We start from the raw sequence: 22,817 nt of genomic DNA, 5'->3' as shown, positions 1-22,817 counted from the left end.
ATTAATAAAATCTACACCTCCTAATAGGTTTTGGCACTGCCAGTAAATTTTACAATACTGATAAAACTTTCCATTTCTAATACCAGTTACTAGTTTACCTGCTCCTTCTACTGCACCAACGCAGAAATAAAATACTAAAGGCTGAAAAAGAGTAGAAGGAAATAAAACCTCCTCTCTGCCCTTCACCGAACTCCCCACTCAGCAATCTTTACTTTTTGCAGTAAATCTTACCTAAAGCACTTCTATCCCCCTATGTACCAAATTCCCACTTTGAAACAAATTCCCAATTGTACTCACTCGGTCCCTGTCTCACTAAGGTGAAGTCTCCCTCACTGACCGTGTACCGTTACTGACCTGTTCTTTAACATAGCAAAATGTCCCAAGATGCTTCACAGGAGAGTCATCAAACAAAACTACATTTGACGCAGAGCCGCATAAGGAGACATTGGGCTGAATTTTAAGGAGTGGGGGTGGTGGCGTATTGTTCCCCCTTGGAAAAAATGTCGGACGCCATCCGACCCACGTGCAACAAGGCTGCTCCACAGCAATAACATGCTGTGGGTGGCATCAATGAGGTGACAGTGGGACTTCCGCCCTCAGTGGGAGGAAGTCCCACCCTCTGGCAGTGCCAGAGCTCAGTTGTGGGCATTGCCAGGACTGCAAGGTGGCTGAAGGAGTCATAGGTCCCAGAGAGAGGTAAGTCAGGGGTATTGGATGTGGAAGGATCGGGGCCGGGGAGGCGGGGGAGGGTGGGTTTTGGAGGCCATGCGGGGAGGAACGAAGGGAGGGCATTATCGTGAGAGGGGGCTGCCTACATGCGCATAGGGCACCCCCAATTTCCTTAAAAGAACGGCCTGCCGACTCTTGCCTGCCCAACGCCACCTGTTTCATGATATAGGCAGCATATTAACGTTTAATTAGTTATTTTAAAATGGCGGGCGGGCTGCCCACTTTGGGGTCCTCGCGCTCTCGGTGTTGTGGGGGAGAGCTTGGGTGGTGGGCAGGAAGGTGGTGGGCTAGCCACCCCTTATATTTTACATATTCCCCGCTAAAAACCCGCCAGACGGGGGACAGAGAGAGGGGTGGGGGTTATAAAATCCAGCCCATTATGGGAGATAAGAGCAACAAGGGGAATTGTGGAAAGTGCCTCAGGTCTCAGAAGCTGCACTAGTCAAGCTGATAGTCTCAGAACAATGTAAGGGGGGTGGGGGGCAATGAATGGAGAGCCAGTGACACAACAGGAGGAGGGAAAGGACCAGTAAAATGTTCTGTTACATCTCCTGCCAGTTGGAATTTCTTTATATTCATTGTCTGGATTTGAGTGTTGTTGGAACCACAGGTGAGACTTTAACCCAAGTATGCCCAATCTACCCTCACAGCTAGACAGACAAAGACCCATGAGCAATATTTTGAAGAAGAGGAGAGTTCTCTTCAGTGTTCTGTACAGGATTTATCCCTAACCTAACCATCAATTAATAAACAGCTTATCTAGCCATTTGTCTCCGTGCTGTCCACTGGGTTTTGCTGTGCACAGATTGGCACGTGGGTTTGCATATATTGACTGCACGAGGCAGTGAAAAGTGTTCGGAAATATTGAGAGAGTTGTGAGGGGCCCTGCGAATGCAATTCAAAAATTATTCTACAATCTCAAAATAAAACATAAATATAAGCATCTCAGTTTCTTCTTACGCCATGAAGAGATTCCCTCCACAGGTGGACGCCGAGCTTCTTTCGATGGGATTCACATTGGGTTTGAGGTACATTGTTCCCAGCAAGAGACCCAGATAATTACACAGAACAATCAGGAGAATTATACTGGACAGCACAATCCCAACAAACCACCTGAAATTCAGGAAGAACAGAGTCATCCAAAAAAATCTGGAAAGTCATGCAGAGCAATAACACCAGCTATCAAAAACATCGGATGTGGAATAGCAAAGAGTGTTACAGTGAGGGTTGTTGGATATATCAGTGTGTTACAGTGAGGGGTGTGGGGTATATCAGTGTGTTACAATGAAAGGTGTGGGGATATCAGAGTGTTACAGTGAGGGGTGTGGGTGATATCAGAGTGTTACAGTGAGGGGTGTGGGGCATATCAGAGTGTTACAGTGAGGGCTGTGGGTTATATCAGAGCGTTACTGTGAGGGGTGTGGGGTTTATCAGAGTGTTACGGTGATGGGTGTGGTGTATATCAGTGTGTTACAGTGAGGGGTGTGAAGTATATCAGAGTGTTACAGTGAGGGGTGTGGGGTGCATCAGAGTGTTACAGTGAGGGGTGTGGGGTATATTAGAGTGTTACAGTGAGGGCTGTGGGTTATATCAGAGTGTTACTGTGAGGGATGTGGCATATATCAGTGTTACAGTGAGGGGTGTGGGGTTTATCAGAGTGTTACGGTGAGGGATGTGGGGTATATCAGTGTTACAGTGAGAAGCGCAGGCTATGTTATTGCTTTACAGTGAGGGGTGTGGGGTATATCAGAGTGTTACAGTGAGGGGTTATATCAGAGTGTTACAGTGAGGGGTGTTGGATATATCAGCGTGTTACAGTGAGGGGCGTGGGGTATATCAGTGTGTTACAGTGAGGTTGTGGGGTATATCAGTGTTACAGTGAGGGGTGTGGGGTATATCAGTGTTACAGTGAGAGCTGCAGGCTTTGTTATTGCTTTACAGTGAGGGCTGTGGGGTTTATCAGAGTGTTACAGTGAGGGGTGTGGGATATATCAGTGTTACAGTGAGGGGTGTGGGGTATATCAGAGTGTTACAGTGAGGAGTGTGGGGGTATATCAGAGTGCTACAGTGAGAGGTTGGGGTATATCAGAGTGTTACAGTGAGTGGTGCACGATATATCAGAGCGTTACAGTGAGGAGTGTTGGATATATCAGAGTGTTACAGTGAGGAGTTATATCAGAGTGTTACAGTCGAGCGTGCCTGGGATATATCAGAGTGCTACAGTGAGGGGTGTTGGATATATCAGCGTGTTACAGTGAGGGGCATGGGGTATATCAGAGTGTTACAGTGAGAAGTGTGGGGTATATCAGAGTGTTACAGTGAGTGGTGCGGGGTATATCAGAGCGTTAAAGTGAGGAGTGTTGGATATATCAGAGTGTTACAGTGAGGAGTTATATCAGAGTGTTACAGTGGAGCGTGCCTGGGATATATCAGAGTGTTACAGTGAGGGGTGTGGGGTATATCAGAGTGTTACAGGGAGGGGTGTGGGATATATCAGTGTTACAGTGAGTGCTGTGGGGTATATCAGACTGTTACAGTGAGGAGTGTGGGATATATCAGTGTTACAGTGAGAGGTGCAGGCTATATTATTGCTTCGTAGCGAGGGGTGTGGGGTCTGTTATTGTTTAACAGTGAGTTCTGGGTTATACTATTGCAATCCTCAGGGATTTTGGGTAAGTTGGAGTGTTATAATGATGGATGCGTGGTATATCAGGTAATACATTGCTGCCACTCCTTTCCTTTCTTACCTATATTTATCTCCCTTCTGGACCTCTGGGAGATATTTATTTATTGAGCTATTAATCTTATTTAGTTCAGAATTGACTGACGTTAGTGCGGTTAATATCGGAAACTCTTGCGTGATATGTTGTATCTGCTTTTCAATATCCATTGTGCTCTTCTTCATTTCTGTGTGAATGTAAAAATAAGATAAAAATGATTTGTGTGAATGATCTTTTGAAAAATCACTTGAAGTTAGTGTACAAAAAATAATTAGAACAACTAAATGAATCTGTATCTCAAGGGGTTGGAGTACAAAGGGGAGCAAAGGGTGCTTCAGTCAGATGCCATCTGGAGTAACTGTTTTCAGTTCCTGGCATTACACCTCAGGAAGGATATGTGGCCTTGGGAAGAAAGCAGCAGATTCCACACTCAGCACATAAAAATACCAGGTTAAAGGGTTAAAATTTTGAGGATAACTTGCATAAACCTGGCTTGTATTTCCTTGAGTATAGGAGGTGAGGGGTCTGTGGGAGGTGGGTGGGGGTGGGGGATATGGGGAGTGGGGTGGGTTGCGGGTGGAGGAATTAATCAAGGTGTGACAGAATGTTTTGAGAGGGTAGATACAGGAAAACAATTTCCTTTGGTTAGGAAATCCAGAATAACAGTTCACAATCTTAAAGTTGAGAGCTAGGTCATTGAGGAGAGAAACCAGGAAGCGTTTCTTCACACAAAGGGTAATGGAAATCTGGAACTCTATCGCTAGATAGACTGTGGGTTCTAGTCAATTGAAGATTTCAAGATTGATTTTTGTCTCTGCCCTACCTCAACCTATCTGGTGCCCAAACCCTCATCTTTACTTTTGTTACTCCAATTTCTCCCTCTTTTTATTTGGCGTTATAGAACTGGAACATTGGTGAAAAAAGTGACTTTTCTTGTCGAGGTTTTTTTTATCTTGCACTCATCAGGACAATCGCAAGTCTACCAATGTCAATGGAAACAACAATTTATACTAAGAAGAGAGTGCTGATTGGTTGGGCTCTGATTGGTAGAGGCATTGCCATGGAGAATACACCAGTTTATGATGACCGCCAGTTAACTGCCGAGTATTGTTTGAAATTAAAACCAGGCAGCTTGATACTGATTGGCCAAGGCATTGCCCATGGGAATGAATCAGCAAATAGCTGTAACTTATTTTGTCTAGCTGAAACAGGCGGAATGTGTGTACATGTTCCTGTACAGGGCCCTGTGTATTAACGCATGTAGCTTTCAATATACACAAGTGCACCAGACTATGAGCTGACTGACAATGTTAAATTGGCTGTCAGAGTAATTCTTAGTACACTGAGGATTATTTAGCAAATGTCCCATCGCGGAATCACATCTAATGATGGACACTGTGTTTTGATTTTTGCAAGTACGGGCTGGTTGGCTATGGTCTGTACCTTGCCCATTCCAAACAGTGGCTGGGACATGCTGTTTGATACGATCCACCAGTCTTTGGGACATATGGCCTACACACCTAGCATCACACTGGCACTAAAATTCATAAACCACATTGCTCATTTGTGTGGTAGGCAGGATGTCTTTTTGGCTTGATAGCAGCATCCTGTTAGTGGCGAATGCCACTTGTGCAGGAGCAACACACACAGAGTGCAGAAGAGGCCCTTCGGCCCATCACGACATGTGAGAAACACCTGACCTACCTACCTAATCCCATTTACCAGCACTTGGCCCATAGCCTTGAATGTTATGACGCGCCAAGTGCTCATCCAGGTACTTTTTAAAGGATGTGAGGCAACCCGCCTCCACCACCCTCCCAGGCAGCGCATTCCAGACCATCACCACCCTCTGGGTAAAAAAGTTTTTCCTCACATCCCCCCTAAACCTCCTGCCCCTCACCTTGAACTTGTGTCCCCTCGTGACTGACCCTTCAACTAAGGGGAACAGCTGCTCCCTATCCACCCTGTCTATGCCCCTCATAACCTTGTACACCTCGATCAGGTCACCCCTCAGTCTTTCTGCTCTAATGAAAACAACCCAAGTTTATCCAACCTCTCTTCATAATTTAAATGTTTCATCCCAGGCAACATCCTGGTTAATCTCCTCTGCATCTCCTCCAGTGCAATCACATCCTTCCTATAATGTGGCAACCAGAACTGCGCACAGTACTCCAGCTGTGGCCTCGCTAAGGTTCTATACAAATCCAACATGACCTCCCTACTTTTGTAATCTATGCCTCAATTGATAAAGGCAAGTGTCCCATATGCCTTTTACACCATCCCACTAACATGCCTCTCCGCCTTCAGAGATCTATGGACACACAGGCCAAGGTCCCTTTGTTCCTCAGAACTTCCTAGTGCCATGCCGTTCATTAATACTTCCTTGTCAAATTACTCCTTCCAAGGTGTATCACCTCACGCTTTTCATGGTTAAATTCCATCTGCCACTTATCTGCCCATTTGACCATCCCACCTATATCTTCCTGACTTGGAAATATATCGTCGTTCTTTCACTGTAACTGTGTCAAAACCCTGGAATTCTCTGCCTAACAGCATCGTGGATGTACCTACACCACATGGGCTGCAGCGGTTCAAGAAGATGGCTCACCACCACCTTCTTAAGGGCAATTATGGATGGGCAATAGACGCTGGCCCAGCCAGTAACACCCACATCACGTGTAAGAATGAAAAGAAAAATCTGCATTAGGTTTTTAGAACTTTATTTCATTTCATTTCAACACAGCTTCTGAAGTCTACCCATGATAAATACTGGGTGAGTTGGCATAGACAGTACAAGGGGCAATGGGGGCCAGGTGGAGGTCATGAGTTGGCACATAGGGTATCAGGAGCCATGGGAGAGTTGGGTGGCGTGAGGGACGTGAGGGTTGAGGGAGAGAGAGCCTAACATCACAACATAACTGGGACAAGTCCCAGAAAACTGAGGTGTGCCTCCCTGGTTAGCAATCTTTCACTCACCAATCTTTTACCAGCACATCTAATTGATGCCTCTGGGCTTCAGCTTTCAGGCTCCCTATCTTGGAGTACTCCTTTTTGTGAAGGTCAGAACAGCACCTCCTCGCTCACTGTGCCGAATTCCCTCACTTACCTGATTGCTCGATTTAAGCACTTGGTCTCGCTGCACTCAGTCTCCATTGCCATCTTATTACAATGTCATTGCATATTTGTTCTGAGAAAACCCAGATGCACTCCAGCTCCCATTGGGTATCATGTATTAGACACTGCACTGGTGCTGTGCAATACTACTTGTACACATGGTCCAGTGGAGCCATTGCCCCTTGAACAGGGTACTGTGGGGCACCAAGGTAGAGGAAAGTAAAATTTGAATGTTGCTGGCACAGATTTACTCAATTTTGTGAGCAGTAACATCAATATGCAGCTGAAGGCTGGTTAGGTTTGTATCCAAGAACTGCACTCACCTGACACAGTGCTGGCTGACTGGTTGACAAGCAGTGCGGGTGTGTCATTGAAAACTTTATAACCCTTTGCAGAAAGGAATAAACATGTTAGGACTGAGACAAGGTGTTGAATTTACATGTCAGGTTACAGAGGCTGAGTTATTTTAGATAATTGAACACTACTTTATTATGACCAACTGATAACTGGGAGTGAATTATAGCGAGTTAATGAATACTCAAAAGAGACTGAGAGTTATAAAGTTTTATAGATTGAGAGTGTTTAATAACTGATAATTACATGGCTACCCGAGAACTGTGGAGAATAATGGACTCTTGGAATTGTTATAGAGAACAATAGATACCAGTCAGTGGTATTGACACCTGAAAATGTGTTATAGCGTGCAACAGGGATGGCCTCTTGTGTTGTATCCTTCTGTGATTATCTTCTAACCAATACTTGGGAATGAGTCACTGGGAGAAATTAATGCATGGGAATGAGTGCTTAATTTCAACAATAAAAAACAGCTTCTGCTGTTTCTTTTTATATCTTTTCATCCCTAATTACTCCTTGGCTCTCACTTATATAGTCAATGTGCTTTCACTAGAAGCACCTTTTGGGTGAAAAATATCCCCTAACATTCTTCCTATCCCTAACTTCCTCATCTTTAGCTTGTTCTCCTTGGATTTCAACACTTGCTAGTCAGGAACCATCTACCTGGGGACCAATTTTACTAATTTAGGAGCAAGATGGTGGCATAGTGATAATGTCACTGCACTAGTGATCCAGAGGCCCAGACTAATGCCCAGGGGACATGGATTCAAATCTCACCTTGGCTGCTGGTGGAATTTAAATTCAATTTAATTAGTAAACCTGGAATATAAAACTAATCTCAGTAATGGTGACCTTGGCAACTATTGTCAATTATTGTTAAAAACCCATCTGGTTCACTAACATCTGGAAAATAGTCAATATGATGAAGACAGATAGATTAGTGATTGTGGTCATGGTTGCTCTACCTTTTGTACGATGGAATAGAGGTTAGCGTTCACTAACAGCTTCATGGCCTCTATCTCCTTGTCCATACTGGGAACCTGTGAAAAAATGGAAACAATTTGAACATCAGAATTCACATCGCATATTAATTTGGACACTTCAAAGGCAGAGTGAGGATGAGATCCCACATTTCTCATCATGCTGTACAAACTCCTGCTCCGGATACCAGCCACGTAATGAATCCTGGGTGGGAGTCCAATCTTGCTTATATTGCAATCACTCCGGCCTCAGCGCTGGGAGCTTTTCATTCACCCAACCTCCATATGCACCAGTCCCCACCCCACACCGACAGCAACTTCAATGTGTCCCTTGGGAGGAAGGTGCAGCTATGGCGGAAGTTGTTGTTGGGGTGACATGGCCTTATTGGGATAGTGGGGTATTGAGATGTTGGGTGAAGTGTCAAGCAATGTTGATGGGACTGCTGGAGGATTACCTGACAATGGCCCAGGCTTGTTCTCAGACACCTCCTCGTTCCTTTGTGACACGTTCACACTGAACTGCAACATTGCACCTCTCTTTGCCCAATCCCAATGTTTCTAACTTGTATCCTCAGGAACAGGTAATGCACACACCAGACTTTCCTCATCATTGTAGCAAGTGAGTGCGCATGTGCATCTCAGCGTCAGCTCCTGTACGTGTCACACGTTCATAGTGGATGAAAGGGAACGATTCACTCGTCTGGTACTGTGTGTGTCTCGTTGTCTGTTTCTGTCCATGTAGATTACACTGTGGGTAAAGGGGAGCCATTCACTCCTGTACGGCTCTTTTCTCAGTGCAGCTCTGGTACACACACACTACACAATGGTGCCTATCTTGTACGTCTTAATGTCAGTTATTTATGGGTTATAAACAGAGTAAGCTGTGTTCCCAATTACATTTTTAGAGAGCTTCTTAAAGGAAGAGAGAGAGGCAAAGCAGTTTCAGGAGGGAAATTCCAGAGCTGAGGGCCCAGGGAGCAGAAGGCACAGCAGCCACTGGTGGAGCAGGGAAAATCGGGGATGATTAAGAGGCCAGAGTTGGAGGAGTGCAGTTATCTGGGAGGTTATAGGACCGGAGGAGGTGAAAAGAGATAGGGACCAGTGGCAGGAACATTCTGTACCATGCTAAAGTTGACAAGAAGGTCAAGGCCCTTGACGAGGCCCAGGCTGTTGCTACATTGTGAACCGCACTGGTTGAGTGTGCTGTTGATCTCTTGACGGATGGCAGTCAGATTCTGCTCGAGGACCTCCTGTTGATGTAGCAGCCTTCCTGCTGTTGAGTTTATGAGCACCAGTCTGTCACTCATCTGGTGGATATCTGTGAATAAAAACAATTACAATGTGACCGAGAGAAAGAATCAGTCAGAACTCTAGCAAAACTCTAAATTTCAAACCACCGCCTCTGGGTAGGAAACATATTTTCCTCCCAGTTAATATCTTTTCTCAAATGTTCCCTGTTTTGGTATTTACCGTACAGACGGGCTATTTGGTGATTATGATCCACATGAACTTCCTCCCACCCCTCTTCAAATCATCTTATCAACATATCCTTCTATTCCGTTCTCCCTCATGCGCTTATCTAGATTCCACTTGAATGTATCCATACTATTTACTGTAACTACTCCCTGTGGTAGTGAGTCTCAATCACTTCTGGGTGAAGAGGTTTCTCTTGTTGCATCAGGAGGCAGAGCCACAGGCGTTGGCAGCTCTCTGGCTACCACAATAATGTAGCGACTCGTCATGTGGCGAGGCAGGCTGCAGCATCAGTTGCCAAGGCTTCTGAACCGTGGGACCATTAAAGCAAACAGAGACTGTAACCAACGTTCACACACATACTTTCCACTAGGGGTCACTGGAGAGCTAATAGATGCAGGACTCCCACCCCTTCCCATGGCTCAGAGAAGCTGAGACTCTGTCTGATATCAATGGCCTCAACAAAGGCAATGTAATGAACCTGGGACCTTACTGGTACCTAACGCTCTGTACTACACACCGCATGGTGCCTCCTCCACGTATTAAAACACGCTAGTTAAATGTACAACAACAACAACTTGTATTTCTATTAACGTCATTGTATTAATGTCATAAAACATTCCACTTCATAGCAGTGCCCAGAAGGAAAAAACTGTAAAATGTGGGAAATAAGAACTCATCTTGTGTACCTTAAAATGGAATACCAGTAAAACCTGGGAAATAAGAGTACTGGTCCGAACTGTTTATGATTTCTGGGTGTGATAAGACAAAATTTGACATTGAGTTACACAGGGACATCTTGGTCAGATGAACAAAGGTTTGGTCAAAGAGGTGGGTTTTAAGGAGCATCTTAAAGGAGGAGACAGAGGTAGTGAGTCTGAGAGTTTAGGAAGGAAATTCCAGAACTTGGGGCCCAGGGATCTGAGGCATGGCTGCCAATAGTAGAGTGGTTAAAATCGGAGATATTCAAGAGCCCAGAGTTAGAGGAGTTTATGTATCTTTGAGGGTTTTAAGGTGGAGGAGTTTACAGAGATAGGGAGGGGGCAAAGCCATTTGAAAACAAGGAAGAGAGTTTAAAATCCAGGCACTGTTTATTTGGGAGTCAGTGAGCACAGGGATGATGAATGAACAGGATTTGGAGTGAGTTAGGGGATGAGTAGCAGAGTGTTGGGAAGCACTCTGTGCCAGAACCATGAAGCAGTCTTTGTAGTCTTCTTTAAGTTAACAGCACGTCTTTATTAACAATATGTAAGAGGCAGACTAGCTTGATGTCGCTCCTGAGCATGATCCCATAGGCATTTTTCAGGTGGTCCAGTCCAATGAACAGCTTTGGGAACTCTTGTCTATATTTGGAGCCAGGAACTTGCTGGTTGACTTCACCAATCGGTTGCAGGAGGATAAGCTCGATACGGGCAGTGCAGCTTAACAGAGGGTGGTCCTGATTGTGGACCACAAAGAGGGTTGCTTGGACCATTTTGTCCTTGTACTGCAGAGTGGCCTGCAGGATGCCCTTTACTGGAGGGCAGAGTCCTCCTGCCAAGTGAAGCGAATTGTCTGTTGGTTGAAGTTGGAAGCATTTTGCCACGGTTTCTAGTCTGACAGGACTGCGATGCCAGTGCCTGAGTCTAATGTAACATTTGTTAGCTGACCATTAACTAGAATGTTAGCATTCCAAAATGACGAGTCACATCCTTTGATCTCAGCCACGAAGCATGGCTGCGTGTCTTCTGGGTTGCCGGTCTAGATCTTGTGGATGACCGTTGGGCTATCTGTGCAGGGCTGGAGTTTTGACCTGCACAGTTTACCAAAGTGCCCCTGTCTGTGGCAGTGGAAACATTGGGCTGTACTCACAGGGCACTGATCTCTCCTGTGTGGGCGCTTCACACCGCAGTGCTGGCATGGTCACTCTGCTGGGTGGTTCAGGGTTGGCATTCCCTGGCTTGGGCAGCACCTGTGCTTTCGAGGCTTGAGGTAGCAGACTGAGGGTTTGTTTTTGCCCCACGGAATCTTCTCTCCCTTTAGGATGACCCTGCATTGTTCATGTAGCTCAGACAGTCTAACCAGCTGGATTGGCTTGTCGGGGCTAAGATCACCTTTAGCTTGTAGGAGGTCAGAGAGTGAATCGTCTGCAACACCCACCACGATTCTGTCTCGGATAAGCTCAGGCTTTAAATCTCCATATTCACCTCCCTCTGCCATCCTACAGAGGTCATTAATGAAAGAATCGAAAGGTTCCCCAGGCAGCTGGACTCTCTTATTAAATATGGCTCTTTCCAATATTTTTTTGGACATCATGTTAAAATAAACATCAAAGGGTTTTAAAACATCATTAAATTTAGTAGATTACTTAGCAATGGCTTGACAGGCTATGATGTCGTCTGCAATTGGTCCAATCGAGTAAAGAAGTGTACTAACTTGTTTTGCCTCAGAATTTTTATTTAAACCTGCCGCATCTTAAAAATCTTCTCCCCCAGGGACTCCAATTCTGATTGGTCTGGGCCAGGGGTGAAGCCCATTGGAGCTGGAACTGTGGAGTTGTGATCCAATTTGAAGAAATTTAAAGTGTGTGTATAGCTTTAAGAAAGTACAGCTTCCAAGATGGCGTCGCCAGTGAGCGCTGAACAATGGATCTTCACACGGTTGCCGGGTTTTGGCTGACTTTTCAAAATGCTACCGGTTGAGGAAGAATGGGTCCACAATGGCGGTGTGGGGTCAGCCGGATGCCGACTGAAGTCAACCCACGGTGTCGGGTCACGAGTCAGGTCATGTTGGGAGGGACCATAGGCTAGCTGCTTAGAAGATCGAAGAGCCGTGAGACACCTGGGCTACTTATTAAATTATTTTTTGTTTTATTTCCGAACTCAGGAACCACTTGTTGGAGTTTAGAGTCGGGAGTCAGGTTCAGCGACGGTAGGTTTTCAACAGCGCTTCTGGCTGACCGAAGTTAAAAGAGAATTCTCGGGACTGGCTGGCCTGGAATTTTAAAAGAATTTAATCCCACCCTTGCAGGCTGAGAGTTCTGCTTGCTGAAGCTGGACTTCCAGAGGGGATTCAATGGAGTCTTGTGCTTGAGTAAAACTTTGACCTTTTCTTTTTTGCTTCCAGGTTCTTGTGTTGCTGGAGCTCCTCTATTCTGGTGAATTTTCTCAGTGTCTGTTGCTTCCGTGGGGAGTTGGATTCAGTGCAGAATCTGTTGAAGGTGCTCTTTTCCTTCATTGCTCAGCATTCTTGTGAGGATGTGGATTTTCTGGTCCCGAGCTGCCACCATGAAGGATCCTGCTCCAGGCACCATGAAGCAGCCTTCATATTCATGCTTAAGTTAACAGCAAGTCTTTATGAAAAACACGTAACTAAATGCATATTTACAGCAGACGGTACAGGCATGGAGAGGACACAGGGACATCACTGTGTATCTCCAGACTGACCCCGCCTCAGGGTCATGTGCCTTCTTACATCACTGTGTGGGCGGTACTACTCAGGCCGACATTAACCCTTTAGGTACCAGACTTGACTGCTACATGTTGGATGACCTTGAGTTTATGGTTTGTAAAATGTGGAAGTCCAGCCTGGAGTGTGTTGGAACAATCAAGTTTGGAGGTAACAAAGGCATAGAAGAGGATTTCAGCAGCAGATGGGCTGAGACAAGGACAGAATCGGTGTTGTTCACATGGAAACAAGCAGGCTTAGTGATAATATATCATCAAACACTCCCAGGACAGGTACAGCACGGGGTTAGATACAGAGTAAAGCTTCCTCTACACTGTCCCCATCAAACACTCCCAGGACAGGTACAGCACGGGGTTAGACACAGAGTAAAGCTCCCTCTACACTGTCCCCATCAAACATTCCCAGGACAGGTACAGCATGGGGTTAGATACAGTGTAAAGCTCCCTCTACACTGTCCCCATCAAACATTCCCAGGACAGGTACAGCACGAGGTTAGATACAGAGTAAATCTCCCTCTACACTGTCCTCTTCAAACACTCCTAGGACAGGTACAGCACGGGGTTAGATACAGAGTAAAGCTCCCTCTACACTGTCCCCATCAAACACTCCCAGGACAGGTACAGCACAGATTAGATATCGAGGCCCCATTTTGGTGCCTTTGAGGTGTGAGATATCCCAATTCACCAGACCCGTCTTGATGAAAAGTTCCCCGAATCACCAGCTTTTCACTCCAGGGGTTGGTGTTGAGGGTGTGGGTACAGAGGGATTGCAGAATGAATTCAGGCCTGCCGACCTCTAAAGAAGATGCTAGGGGGACACTGGGGTGGACGAATGCTGAGGCAGGGCTGGTTAGAAAGCCCGCCTTGGTTCTCTGGGACTTGGGCCCAGCTGTTTTATAAAATTTCAGGCCTCTCTAGCCCCACCCCCTCACACACCCTTACCCCCTCCCCAAACATCCCCCATGGCTGCTCATATCCCCATGACAACACAGTGACAACCAAACCAGTCCACAATGGGCAGGCCTTTGCACCAGCCAAAATGGGGCCTGTTTGACCTCAGCACTAAATTCCAACAGCGCTGCTGAGTTCGGGCTTCCCTCCTGTGTGAACAATTTCCACCTGCAACTCTTCCTCCCCCCCAACACCACCACCATCCACCCCCCCCCACCCCCCATAGAAACTGAAACTGTCGGAAATGGGGTTGGGCCCTCTGCGCCCAGCACTAACCCGCTATTTTTAAAGGTCCACAGATTCTTCCCGATTCCACGAAAGTCTGCGCGAGAGTAAGACAATAAATGAGGGATCTGCCATGTTATTCTCTTCAGTGAGGTCACACTTGTGGGCATTACCTTGTGCCAGCTGAGATGCCGAATTCAGTGCAGGGTATATTGCTTCACCCAGCTTCTCCCTGACTGCTTCACCAAGACTTGAACCCATATCTGAAAATTACAAACCAATAAGAATAATTTAAGACGAGGTTACACAACCGAGATAAGCTACAGCTTGTACAGCTACAGGTAGGTGGCTTCAACCTGCGATCACCTTGACCCATTCACCCATTGTGAGATACTTCACAAGGCCAGATGCTAGCGGGGGTGGGGTGGGGGTTGGAGGAGCGAGAAGAGAGGAACACACAAAAATAACCATGAGAAACTTTAAAAAGTCGATACTGGGACATCATGTTATTTTTCACCCGAATAACAAATCTGCTTCCAGCCTTTCCCAATCCCACTACTGTGATGGATTCAGCACATTCGCTGCTGGGATATCTCCAACACACCCTAACGGTACAGAAAGTCTCTGGCTACCGCTGCAGCTCGGAACAGTCATGACAATTTCTGCCCCATTAGTTCCCCATTCTAACCAATCACCGAGGGAGAAGCGTGTTAAAAAATAGAATTGTCCCACCAGGTTAACATCAGGCTGGAGCACAAGGAATCTGTTTTATCAGCTAGCTCTGGGATGTCTCGCTATCTCCTTTTCTCTGAGCTCCCATCATCTCTGTACTCGCTGACCTATTCTGGTTTCCATTCCAGCAAGGCCCTGGTTTTAAAATTCTGATTCCTTGTTTTCAAATCCCTGCATACCTCATCCCTCCGTAATCTCCCCACAATCCTCCGAGATCTCTCTGCTCCTCCTATTCTGGTCTCTTGCACTTGCTCAGTTTTCATGGTTCCACATTGGCAGCCATGCTTTCAGGTGCCTTGGTCCTGAATTCTGCTTTTCTCCCTAAATCTCTTTGTCTCTCTAACTTTCTCTTCTCCTTTAAGGTGCTTCTTCAAACCTCCCTCTTGGGCTGCAGTATGGTCACCTGTCCTAACATCACCTTGTGTGGCTTAGTGTCAATATTTGTTTGATAATGTTCCTGTGAACTGGCAGAACAGTGACCCTTGGAGACACCGCTCTATACTTCCCCCCAGTCTGAAAAGCAGCCCCTAACAACTATTCCCCTTAGCCATGCTATAACTGTACCTTTAATCCCTTGGAATATAAATTTTGCTAATAAAATTGTTCATCAGGGATATCCCCTGTAGTCAAAGCTATGGCTCCAGTAAGGCTTCAGCAGACAGAGGAGGAGAACAGTTGTACTGAGGTCTATGGTGCAACAAGAAGTTTCATTGAACAGGTGTGATGTGACTACGTGATGTGTCAACTTTTCATCATTGACAGCATTAGGTTATAAACTGTCTCCTCCTTTGTCTGATGGCTGCCTGGTCCCTTGTCCTCTTCTTCCTGTGCACTTGCTCCTCCATCCCTCCTATTTTCCCCATCCTGTCGATTTCACCGCCCTCCTTCAGCCTCCGATAGCAGCCAACCTTTCTTTCATCCATGTGATGCTTTCCATCTGAGCACCGAGGAGTTAAACCTGCCTTAGTATTTATCCTTTTCTCCCCTCAGAAAATCCTAAGTTGTAACTTGCTCATTGAGTCAGGTGGCTAGAGCTTTTGAAGTCGACAAGGAGAGTGCATCTCAAATCTTCACCCGTAAGTGACAAAGGTTCTTGCGGACAAATGCAAACATTTCATTGAATCATGCCAGCTGGTCAAACTATCAAGAGGTCGACATGCATTGTGCGCAGATGATACTAATGCTCTAAATTGGCTGGAATTATATACCGAACTCGCAAACGCTAAACCAATCCGTCAGTAATAAATCATTACTTACTGTCCAGGTTAGCTGTGATGTTGTGTACTGGGATTGTACTGGCATCAGTGACAGCTCTGATTTGCTGAAGCAAAATTAGTTTAAAGAAAAATTAGAATCCCAACACAGACAATTCCTGAAAATTACATTCAGTTCCCGAATACACGTATTCTCTAACTAACCAAGTGTCCAGGTGTATACGGATTAAACAACACAACCAGATTTTGAAAAATATATTAATATGTATTCCCTAAACACATACAGTAACAACTTGCATTATACAACACATTTAATGTAATAAAATGTCCAAAAGCACTTCACAAGAGCAACAACGATAAAAATACTTAGACATTTTTTTGGCACCGAGCTACATAAGGAGATATGAGGACAGTTGGCCTAAAACTTGGTCAAAGGAGTAAATTTTAAGGAGCATCTTAATAGAGGAGAGAGGCAGAGAGGTTTAAGAAGGGAATTTGGGTGTTTAGGGCCTTGGCAGCTGAAGGCACAGCCGCCAATGGTGGAGCGATTAAAATCGGTGATGTGCAAGTGATCAGAATCAGAGGAGTGCAGAGATCTTGGAGGATCGTAGGGCTGGAGGAGATTAAAGAGGCAGTGAAGGGTGAGGCCATGGAGAATCTGAACACAAAGACTTGAGAAGTTAAGATTGAAGCGTTTCTGGCTTTGAGTTAGTGATCAGGACCATGCCAATGTTTAAGAATTAGATTAGATAGGTGGTTGGAGGAGAGGGGGAATAAAGGGACGTAGGATCAGGGGAGCACATGGGATTCAGACAGAGCTGATGTGGAGGGAAAACACTAACATAGGGTCGTGTGGCTGAACATTTTGTCTGTTTGTTGTAATTTCCATCTAATTTGTTGTATAATGTGTGAACCTCATAAACTTGTGTTCATCTAAAATTATGCTGCTTGTGCCTTAACTCATTCCAAATCACATTCACCCATCACCCCCTGTGCCTACTGACCTTCAGCAAGTTTTGGAAAGCTATTTGACTGCGGTGGGCATCAAGGCCAATTCGCCTATCCTCCCACTTACATTTCCAGTGGATATTACTGAAGGGTAAGCAGGAGTGGAAACCTATCCAATCCTCCCCTTCCTAACCTCGAGACTGAGGCTAACTGTAGCGTCCCCTGCTCTGCATGAGATCAAGACATCCATCACAGACTGGGCATGACACCAGGGAACTAATTCACAAGCTGAGCTGTTCTTGCTTTAATTAACTCAGCCAATGGCAGAGCCTTTCCTGAGAAATGACTCGACAATGGTATATCCCACGGATAAGGGATTTCCATTATGTGTGTTACATTCTTCACTTTGACGTAATAACAATCGGGACTGCTAAATTAATAACGTGCGTTCTTTATTTGAAGAAAAGACTATATACAAATAGAGTTAACTTGGAGGCTAAGTATAAAAATTACATGTACCTTATAGCACAGCGACGTGGAAAGCCTGGAGAAGCTGAGGTTGTTCTCCCTCGAACAGAGGGGATAGGGAGAGTTTTAAAAGCTTTCAAAATTAAGAAGGGTTTTGTGAAAGTAAATAAGGATAAATTGTTTCCACTAGCAGGCGGGTTGGTAACTTGAGAATTAACAGATTCAAGATAAATGACAGAAAGCCAGAGGAGAAATGAGAATTTCTTTTTACACAGTGAATTGTTGTGATCTAAAACATGTTGCCTGAAAGGGCGATGGAAGCAGATTCATCAGTCATTTTTCAAAAGGGAATTGGATAAATTACATGGAAAGGAAAAGTTGATGGGTATGAGGGAAGAGCAGAGAGAATGGGACTTATTGGATAGACCTTTCAAAGAGTTGGCAGAGACGTGAATGGCCTCCTGCTGTGCTGGAGATCACTATAATTCTATGGTAAGGTGCATGGAAATGAGATAGTGAAGTAAAAAAGCAACACCCTTATATTGAAATGGTTCATCTTTAGGAAGGAACTGCAGATGAAGTGAAGTATCCGTGCTGGATGAGGCTGCCATGGTCAATTAATTCAAAATCTTAATCATTATGAAACATCACAATACGATAAAAACTTACTTTTGGGATGGTGTCAAGGTAAGTTTTCAGATTGCCTAAGGTGTTTTCCAGTGAGTTGCCACTAGCCTGGAAGGATTCTGTCACCTTCTCATTGCTGACGAACATGCAGACACTTCCCGCTCTGTTTGTGGGAATGTTGGAGGGAGAAAAATCAAGAGTCATTGTTTCAGCATTTGAAAAAGAAGGAGAAAGACCCTGCTTTTTATATAAACACTTTTCAAAACACCAGGACATCCAAAAGTGCTTTACAGACAATTTTAGTTCTTGATTTGTTTGAGTAATAATACATTGGCCCAGATTTTGCTGCCACAATAAAGGTGAAGCGAATGGCACTCAGTGGCCAGGATTTTTTTGTGCCCGCCGGCGTCGGGCGTGTTCAGTGGCGTGAGTGGACAATATGGTGTGAAAGCCAAAACTCGGTTTCATGACATCGAGAAATCAGTTTGCGATCGTTGGCTCTGCCCACCAGTGGCGGGCTGTGTTCCCCGGCATCGGACATTGGGAACCTCATTGTAATACATCAGCATGTCATTATAAGGCCAACGCGCCATCACCCCCTGGCTGGATTATCCACCCACATCAGCGGGAAAACACACCGATGTGTTTCACAACAGCTTCTATAAGGCATGCTCTTGGCGGGCTGCACTTCGCTCAGGACTTCAAGCTTTGTTTGCCTACCTTGCTTTAGTCAGTACTCATGGTCATCAGTGCCAGGCAGCACCACATCACTTTCAGGGTGGCTCACGGGCAGGTCCCCACCTACCAGGTCAGCCGTATGTGGGTGGCTTTTCAATGGCTGCAGGGCAAGGTGGGGAAGGGGAAGTGGCCTCGGGCAAGGGAAGAGGCTGCAGGGTGAGAGCTGCACTGGGGAAGGAGGGTATCCCAGGATGTGTGTGTGGGGCCACATGTTGATCTGTGCAAGTGGCCTCAAGATGGTGAGGGCTGAGGAGGCAGTCTCCAGAGGAGATAAGGGCAGATGGACACATGAGGGTTTGTGTGAGAGAGTGAGTGGTGATGTCCCTTGAGCTGGCAGTGAGTGAGATGCCAGTGAATGTGTGATAACCTCGTGAGTGTGAGTGAGTTTATACTAATGAGATGGTTGCCTTATCCTGGTGGCACAAATGAGATCATTCATCCTCTTTCTGCATTGGATGACCAGCCTCTTCTGTATAACATTGGCACTGATCACCACTGCCATCGCCTACCAAGCTGGGGTGGTAATGTTGCTGCCCCTCCTGCGGCCAGAACAGGGGCAGAGGACATCACAGTGGGCCTCCATAGCATCCATAAGGACATTGAGGGCTGCAGTCTGCTTGCCTTTTGGGGACATGTCTTCTTTGCTGTGGTCCTGGGCTGGAAGCACTGAGCGCGGCTGTACTTTAAATGTGGCGTGATGAAGTGGCGAGGTGATGGAATGGCAGGTGAATCGAAGACTGGCTGCCATGGAAATGGTGTGTATCCCGGGAATGCATGAATAATGTGGTGGGTTTGGGATGATACGTTGTGAAAACCCGCCATTATGGCCGTTGTTTTACTTGCCCACTACTGCACTTAGTACAAATCTAGGATGATTCCGCCCAGTATTATTGATCTGCAAATGGAGCGATGTCTCAGGTGAAGGGAAGATGTGCGGTTAAACTCAAAAATCCAAAAAAGTGTCCAAGTTGTGCTGCTCCACTTTGGGAAAACAGCATCTCACGTCTGAATCAGCATTGCCATGCATTAAATGACGTTTAATTTGCTGTATTTGCGCAATAGATAACACATTAAGCTCACGACAGAACATTAAATCTTGTCCATTCCAGCTAGTCTAATGCCCTCATTAATTACTGCCAGTCAACCTCTCTGGCACTGGCAATTAACGTTTATAAACTTGGACTCTCAATCCTTCTGGTTTTAATCAAAGATTTTTAAAATGTTCTATTTTACATTTTGATATTTTTTAACTATTCCTTTGTCTTTTTTCACTCTGTCTTAACCCAATTTTCTTTCCCTTTGTTTATTTCTCTTTCATTACCTGGTTTGACATTGAATTCATCCAATCTACTTTATACTTTCTCTCCTCAATCCTTGCACTGTTTGTTTCTCAAACCTTTGATCTGATTGTCTAGGGGGGCACCCAGTTGTTTTCCCTATTCACTCAGATCTCAGATGCTCCACTTCTCTCACTGCAACAATGTCAGCTCACGCTTTCAACAATTCACCATGAAACAATGTAATAACCTCAGCATGCAAGGGCAAGCCTAACTATTAGCAGATGCTGTTAGCTGCCCCACTACAGCAAAATTATGGACCATTAAAATGAGCAAGCGTGTCACAACAATCTATTCCAAAATGGTTTGAAAACGAATGTTGGGCTCTGTCTATGGCAAAATCTATTTCAAAATGGTCAACATTCATTTGCAATATGTTGTAGGTGATTATGTGCTCATGGTGTTCAATGTTTTGGGCTAGAAATTGGTCTGTGCTATTTTGAGCACAGGAGTCACAATCCACAACCTGTGCAAGCCTATTGAGGTAGTCCCAGTTCAGTTTACTATAAATTCAGGGTTCTTCAGTGCATCATTGGCAAACGGAGCACAGCTGAGATAACTGAGTGAAGATGTGGAGTTTGGTGATGGGGAGTTCGGGGAAGGGGGGAGGGGCGTGTTCGTTTCCTTTTTCTGCCTTTCTCACCCCATAGAATTTGGTTCTTGCTCTACAACAGGGAAAGGAGCTAGCTGTTTGGTGAGTATCTGGTAAGTGGGCAAGTTCTATTCTATTCCTATGGTTTAAAATAGTACAAAAATTGGTGATAATGTTAATCAAATTTATAAAAAAAAAGCAACATAAATAAATGATAATATAATCATGTAACTATTTAAAACACATTAAGGTGGCAGGACAGGTGATGTGTCAAGACTGTAGCATGTGGGAGATCCTAGATAACATTGTGATCCAGGACAAGCACATCTGCACTAAGTGTTTGCAGCTCGAGGAACATCAGCTCAGAGTCATTGAGCTGGAGGCTGACATCTAGACCCTGCAACACATCAGGGAGGGGGAAGGTTACCTGGATGCTTTATACCAGGAGGCAGTCACACCACATGGGATAGGGTCTTCTGATTTGGTCAGTGGCCAGGGACAGAAGGGTCTGACTGCGATTGAGGCAGGGAAGGGGACCCAGAGGGCAAGAGTGCAGGAGTGTGAGCCTCTGCAATTGTCCAACAGGTTTGAGGTTCTCTCAGCTTTTTTGGATGAGAGTGGGGGCTGCAGGGTGGATGAGCAAACTGACCAAAGCACTGTGACACAGGAAGCCATCCAAGTGGGGGGTGTGAAAAGGAATGTAGTGGTAGTAGGGGACAGTATAGTGAGGGGGATTGACACTGTTCTCTGTAACAAAGAGCAAGAGTCCAGATGGCTTTGATGCCTGCCTGGTGCTAGGGTTTGGGACATTTGCTCAGGGCTGGAGAGGAACTTACAGTGGGGCTGGGAGGGTCCAGTGCTCATGGTTCATGTAGGTACCAATGACATAGGCAGGATGAGGAAGGAGGCGCTACATAGTCAGTATGATGAGCTAGGTACCAAAAGGTAATAATTTCTAGATTATTACCTGAACCAAGTGCAAATTGGGATAGGATAAATAAGATTGAAGAAGTGAGCGTGTGGTTCAAAGACTGGTATGGGGTACTGGCACCAGTACTGGGGAAAACGGGATCTGTACTGTTGGGTTGGTCTACACCTTAACTGTGCTGGGGCTGGTGGCTTCACGAGCGGCATAACTAGGGAAGTAGAGAGGGGGTAAAGGATCAAATTTGGAAAGGTGTGGTAAACCAAAGAGTAGAGACAAGGCAAGAGAGACAAGTATTAATATGGGAAATTATAGACAGACCATGACAGGAAGGGACAGAGAGTACAATTCTAATACTAAATCAGTAGATAAAGCTAGATGCTACAAGAATAATAAAAGAACAAAACTAAAGGCTCTATCTAAACACACATATCATTCAAAACAAAACAGGTGAACTGATAGCAAATAGAAATAAATAGGTATGATCTGATAGCCATTAGAGAGACATGGCTACAAGATGACATTGATTGGGACCTGAATATTGAAGGGTGTGTGACATTTAGGAAGGACAGGAAGTTAGGAAAAGTTGGGGGGGGGGTGGCTCTGTAATGGTATTAGCACACTGGAGAGTTCAGGAAACCAGGGTGTAGAACAGTTTGGGTTAAGATGAGGAATGATAAAGGCAAGAAGTCACTTGTGGAAGTGATATACAGGCCCCCTAATTGTAACAATGCAGTAGGACAGAGTATAAAAGAAGAGATAATGGGAGCTTGCCAGAAAGGTTCAGCAATAATTATGGGGGAGTTTAATCTACATATAGACTGAAAAAAATCAGATGGGCAAAGGTAGTATAGATGAGTTCATAGAATGTTTTAGGGATAGTTTCTCAGAACAGCATGTTCTAGAGCCAACCAGAGAGCAGGTTATACTAGACCTGGTATTGAGCAATGAGATAGGATTAATTATAACCTCATAGTGAAAGCACCCCTAGATAACAGCGATCATAATATGATTGGATTTTGCATTCATTTTGAGGGAGAAATGAGTGTGTCCAAGATTAGTATTTTAAACTTAAATAAGGGCAATTATGAGGGCATGAAAGCAGTGCTAGCTAAATTGAACTGGCAAATGAGGTTAAGGGATATGTCAATAGAAGTTCAGTGGGAGACATTTAAAGGGATATTTCAGAATATACAGAATATATACATTCCAATGAGAAGAAAAAATCCCAAGGGGAGGGCCCA

General features: G+C 45.2%; 1 protein-coding gene across 10 annotated transcripts in view; it reads right to left on the bottom strand.

Annotated features, from left to right (window-relative positions):
• prom2 (prominin 2) overlaps positions 1 to 22,817 on the bottom strand; it is a 132,627-nt gene that overhangs the window by 61,127 nt on the left and 48,683 nt on the right. For all 10 annotated transcript variants that reach the window (XR_005945621.1, XM_041209241.1, XM_041209243.1 and 7 more), the window contains 8 exons: positions 18,024 to 18,144; positions 15,982 to 16,045; positions 14,166 to 14,255; positions 9,019 to 9,215; positions 7,883 to 7,957; positions 6,887 to 6,950; positions 3,477 to 3,636; positions 1,690 to 1,842 (listed from right to left, as the gene is read on the bottom strand). Coding sequence is in view for 9 of the 10 variants with exons in the window: in XM_041209241.1 (XP_041065175.1) it covers positions 1,690 to 1,842; positions 3,477 to 3,636; positions 6,887 to 6,950; positions 7,883 to 7,957; positions 9,019 to 9,215; positions 14,166 to 14,255; positions 15,982 to 16,045; positions 18,024 to 18,144 (924 nt within the window). In the remaining variant the exon portion in view is untranslated. The remainder of the gene's footprint in view (positions 1 to 1,689; positions 1,843 to 3,476; positions 3,637 to 6,886; positions 6,951 to 7,882; positions 7,958 to 9,018; positions 9,216 to 14,165; positions 14,256 to 15,981; positions 16,046 to 18,023; positions 18,145 to 22,817) is intronic.

Source organism: Carcharodon carcharias, chromosome 17 (assembly GCF_017639515.1).
Source record: "Carcharodon carcharias isolate sCarCar2 chromosome 17, sCarCar2.pri, whole genome shotgun sequence".
Taxonomy (NCBI): Eukaryota; Metazoa; Chordata; class Chondrichthyes; order Lamniformes; family Lamnidae; genus Carcharodon; species Carcharodon carcharias.
The sequence above is the reverse complement of the archived record's forward strand: the minus strand, read 5'-3'. Positions and strand labels throughout refer to the sequence as shown.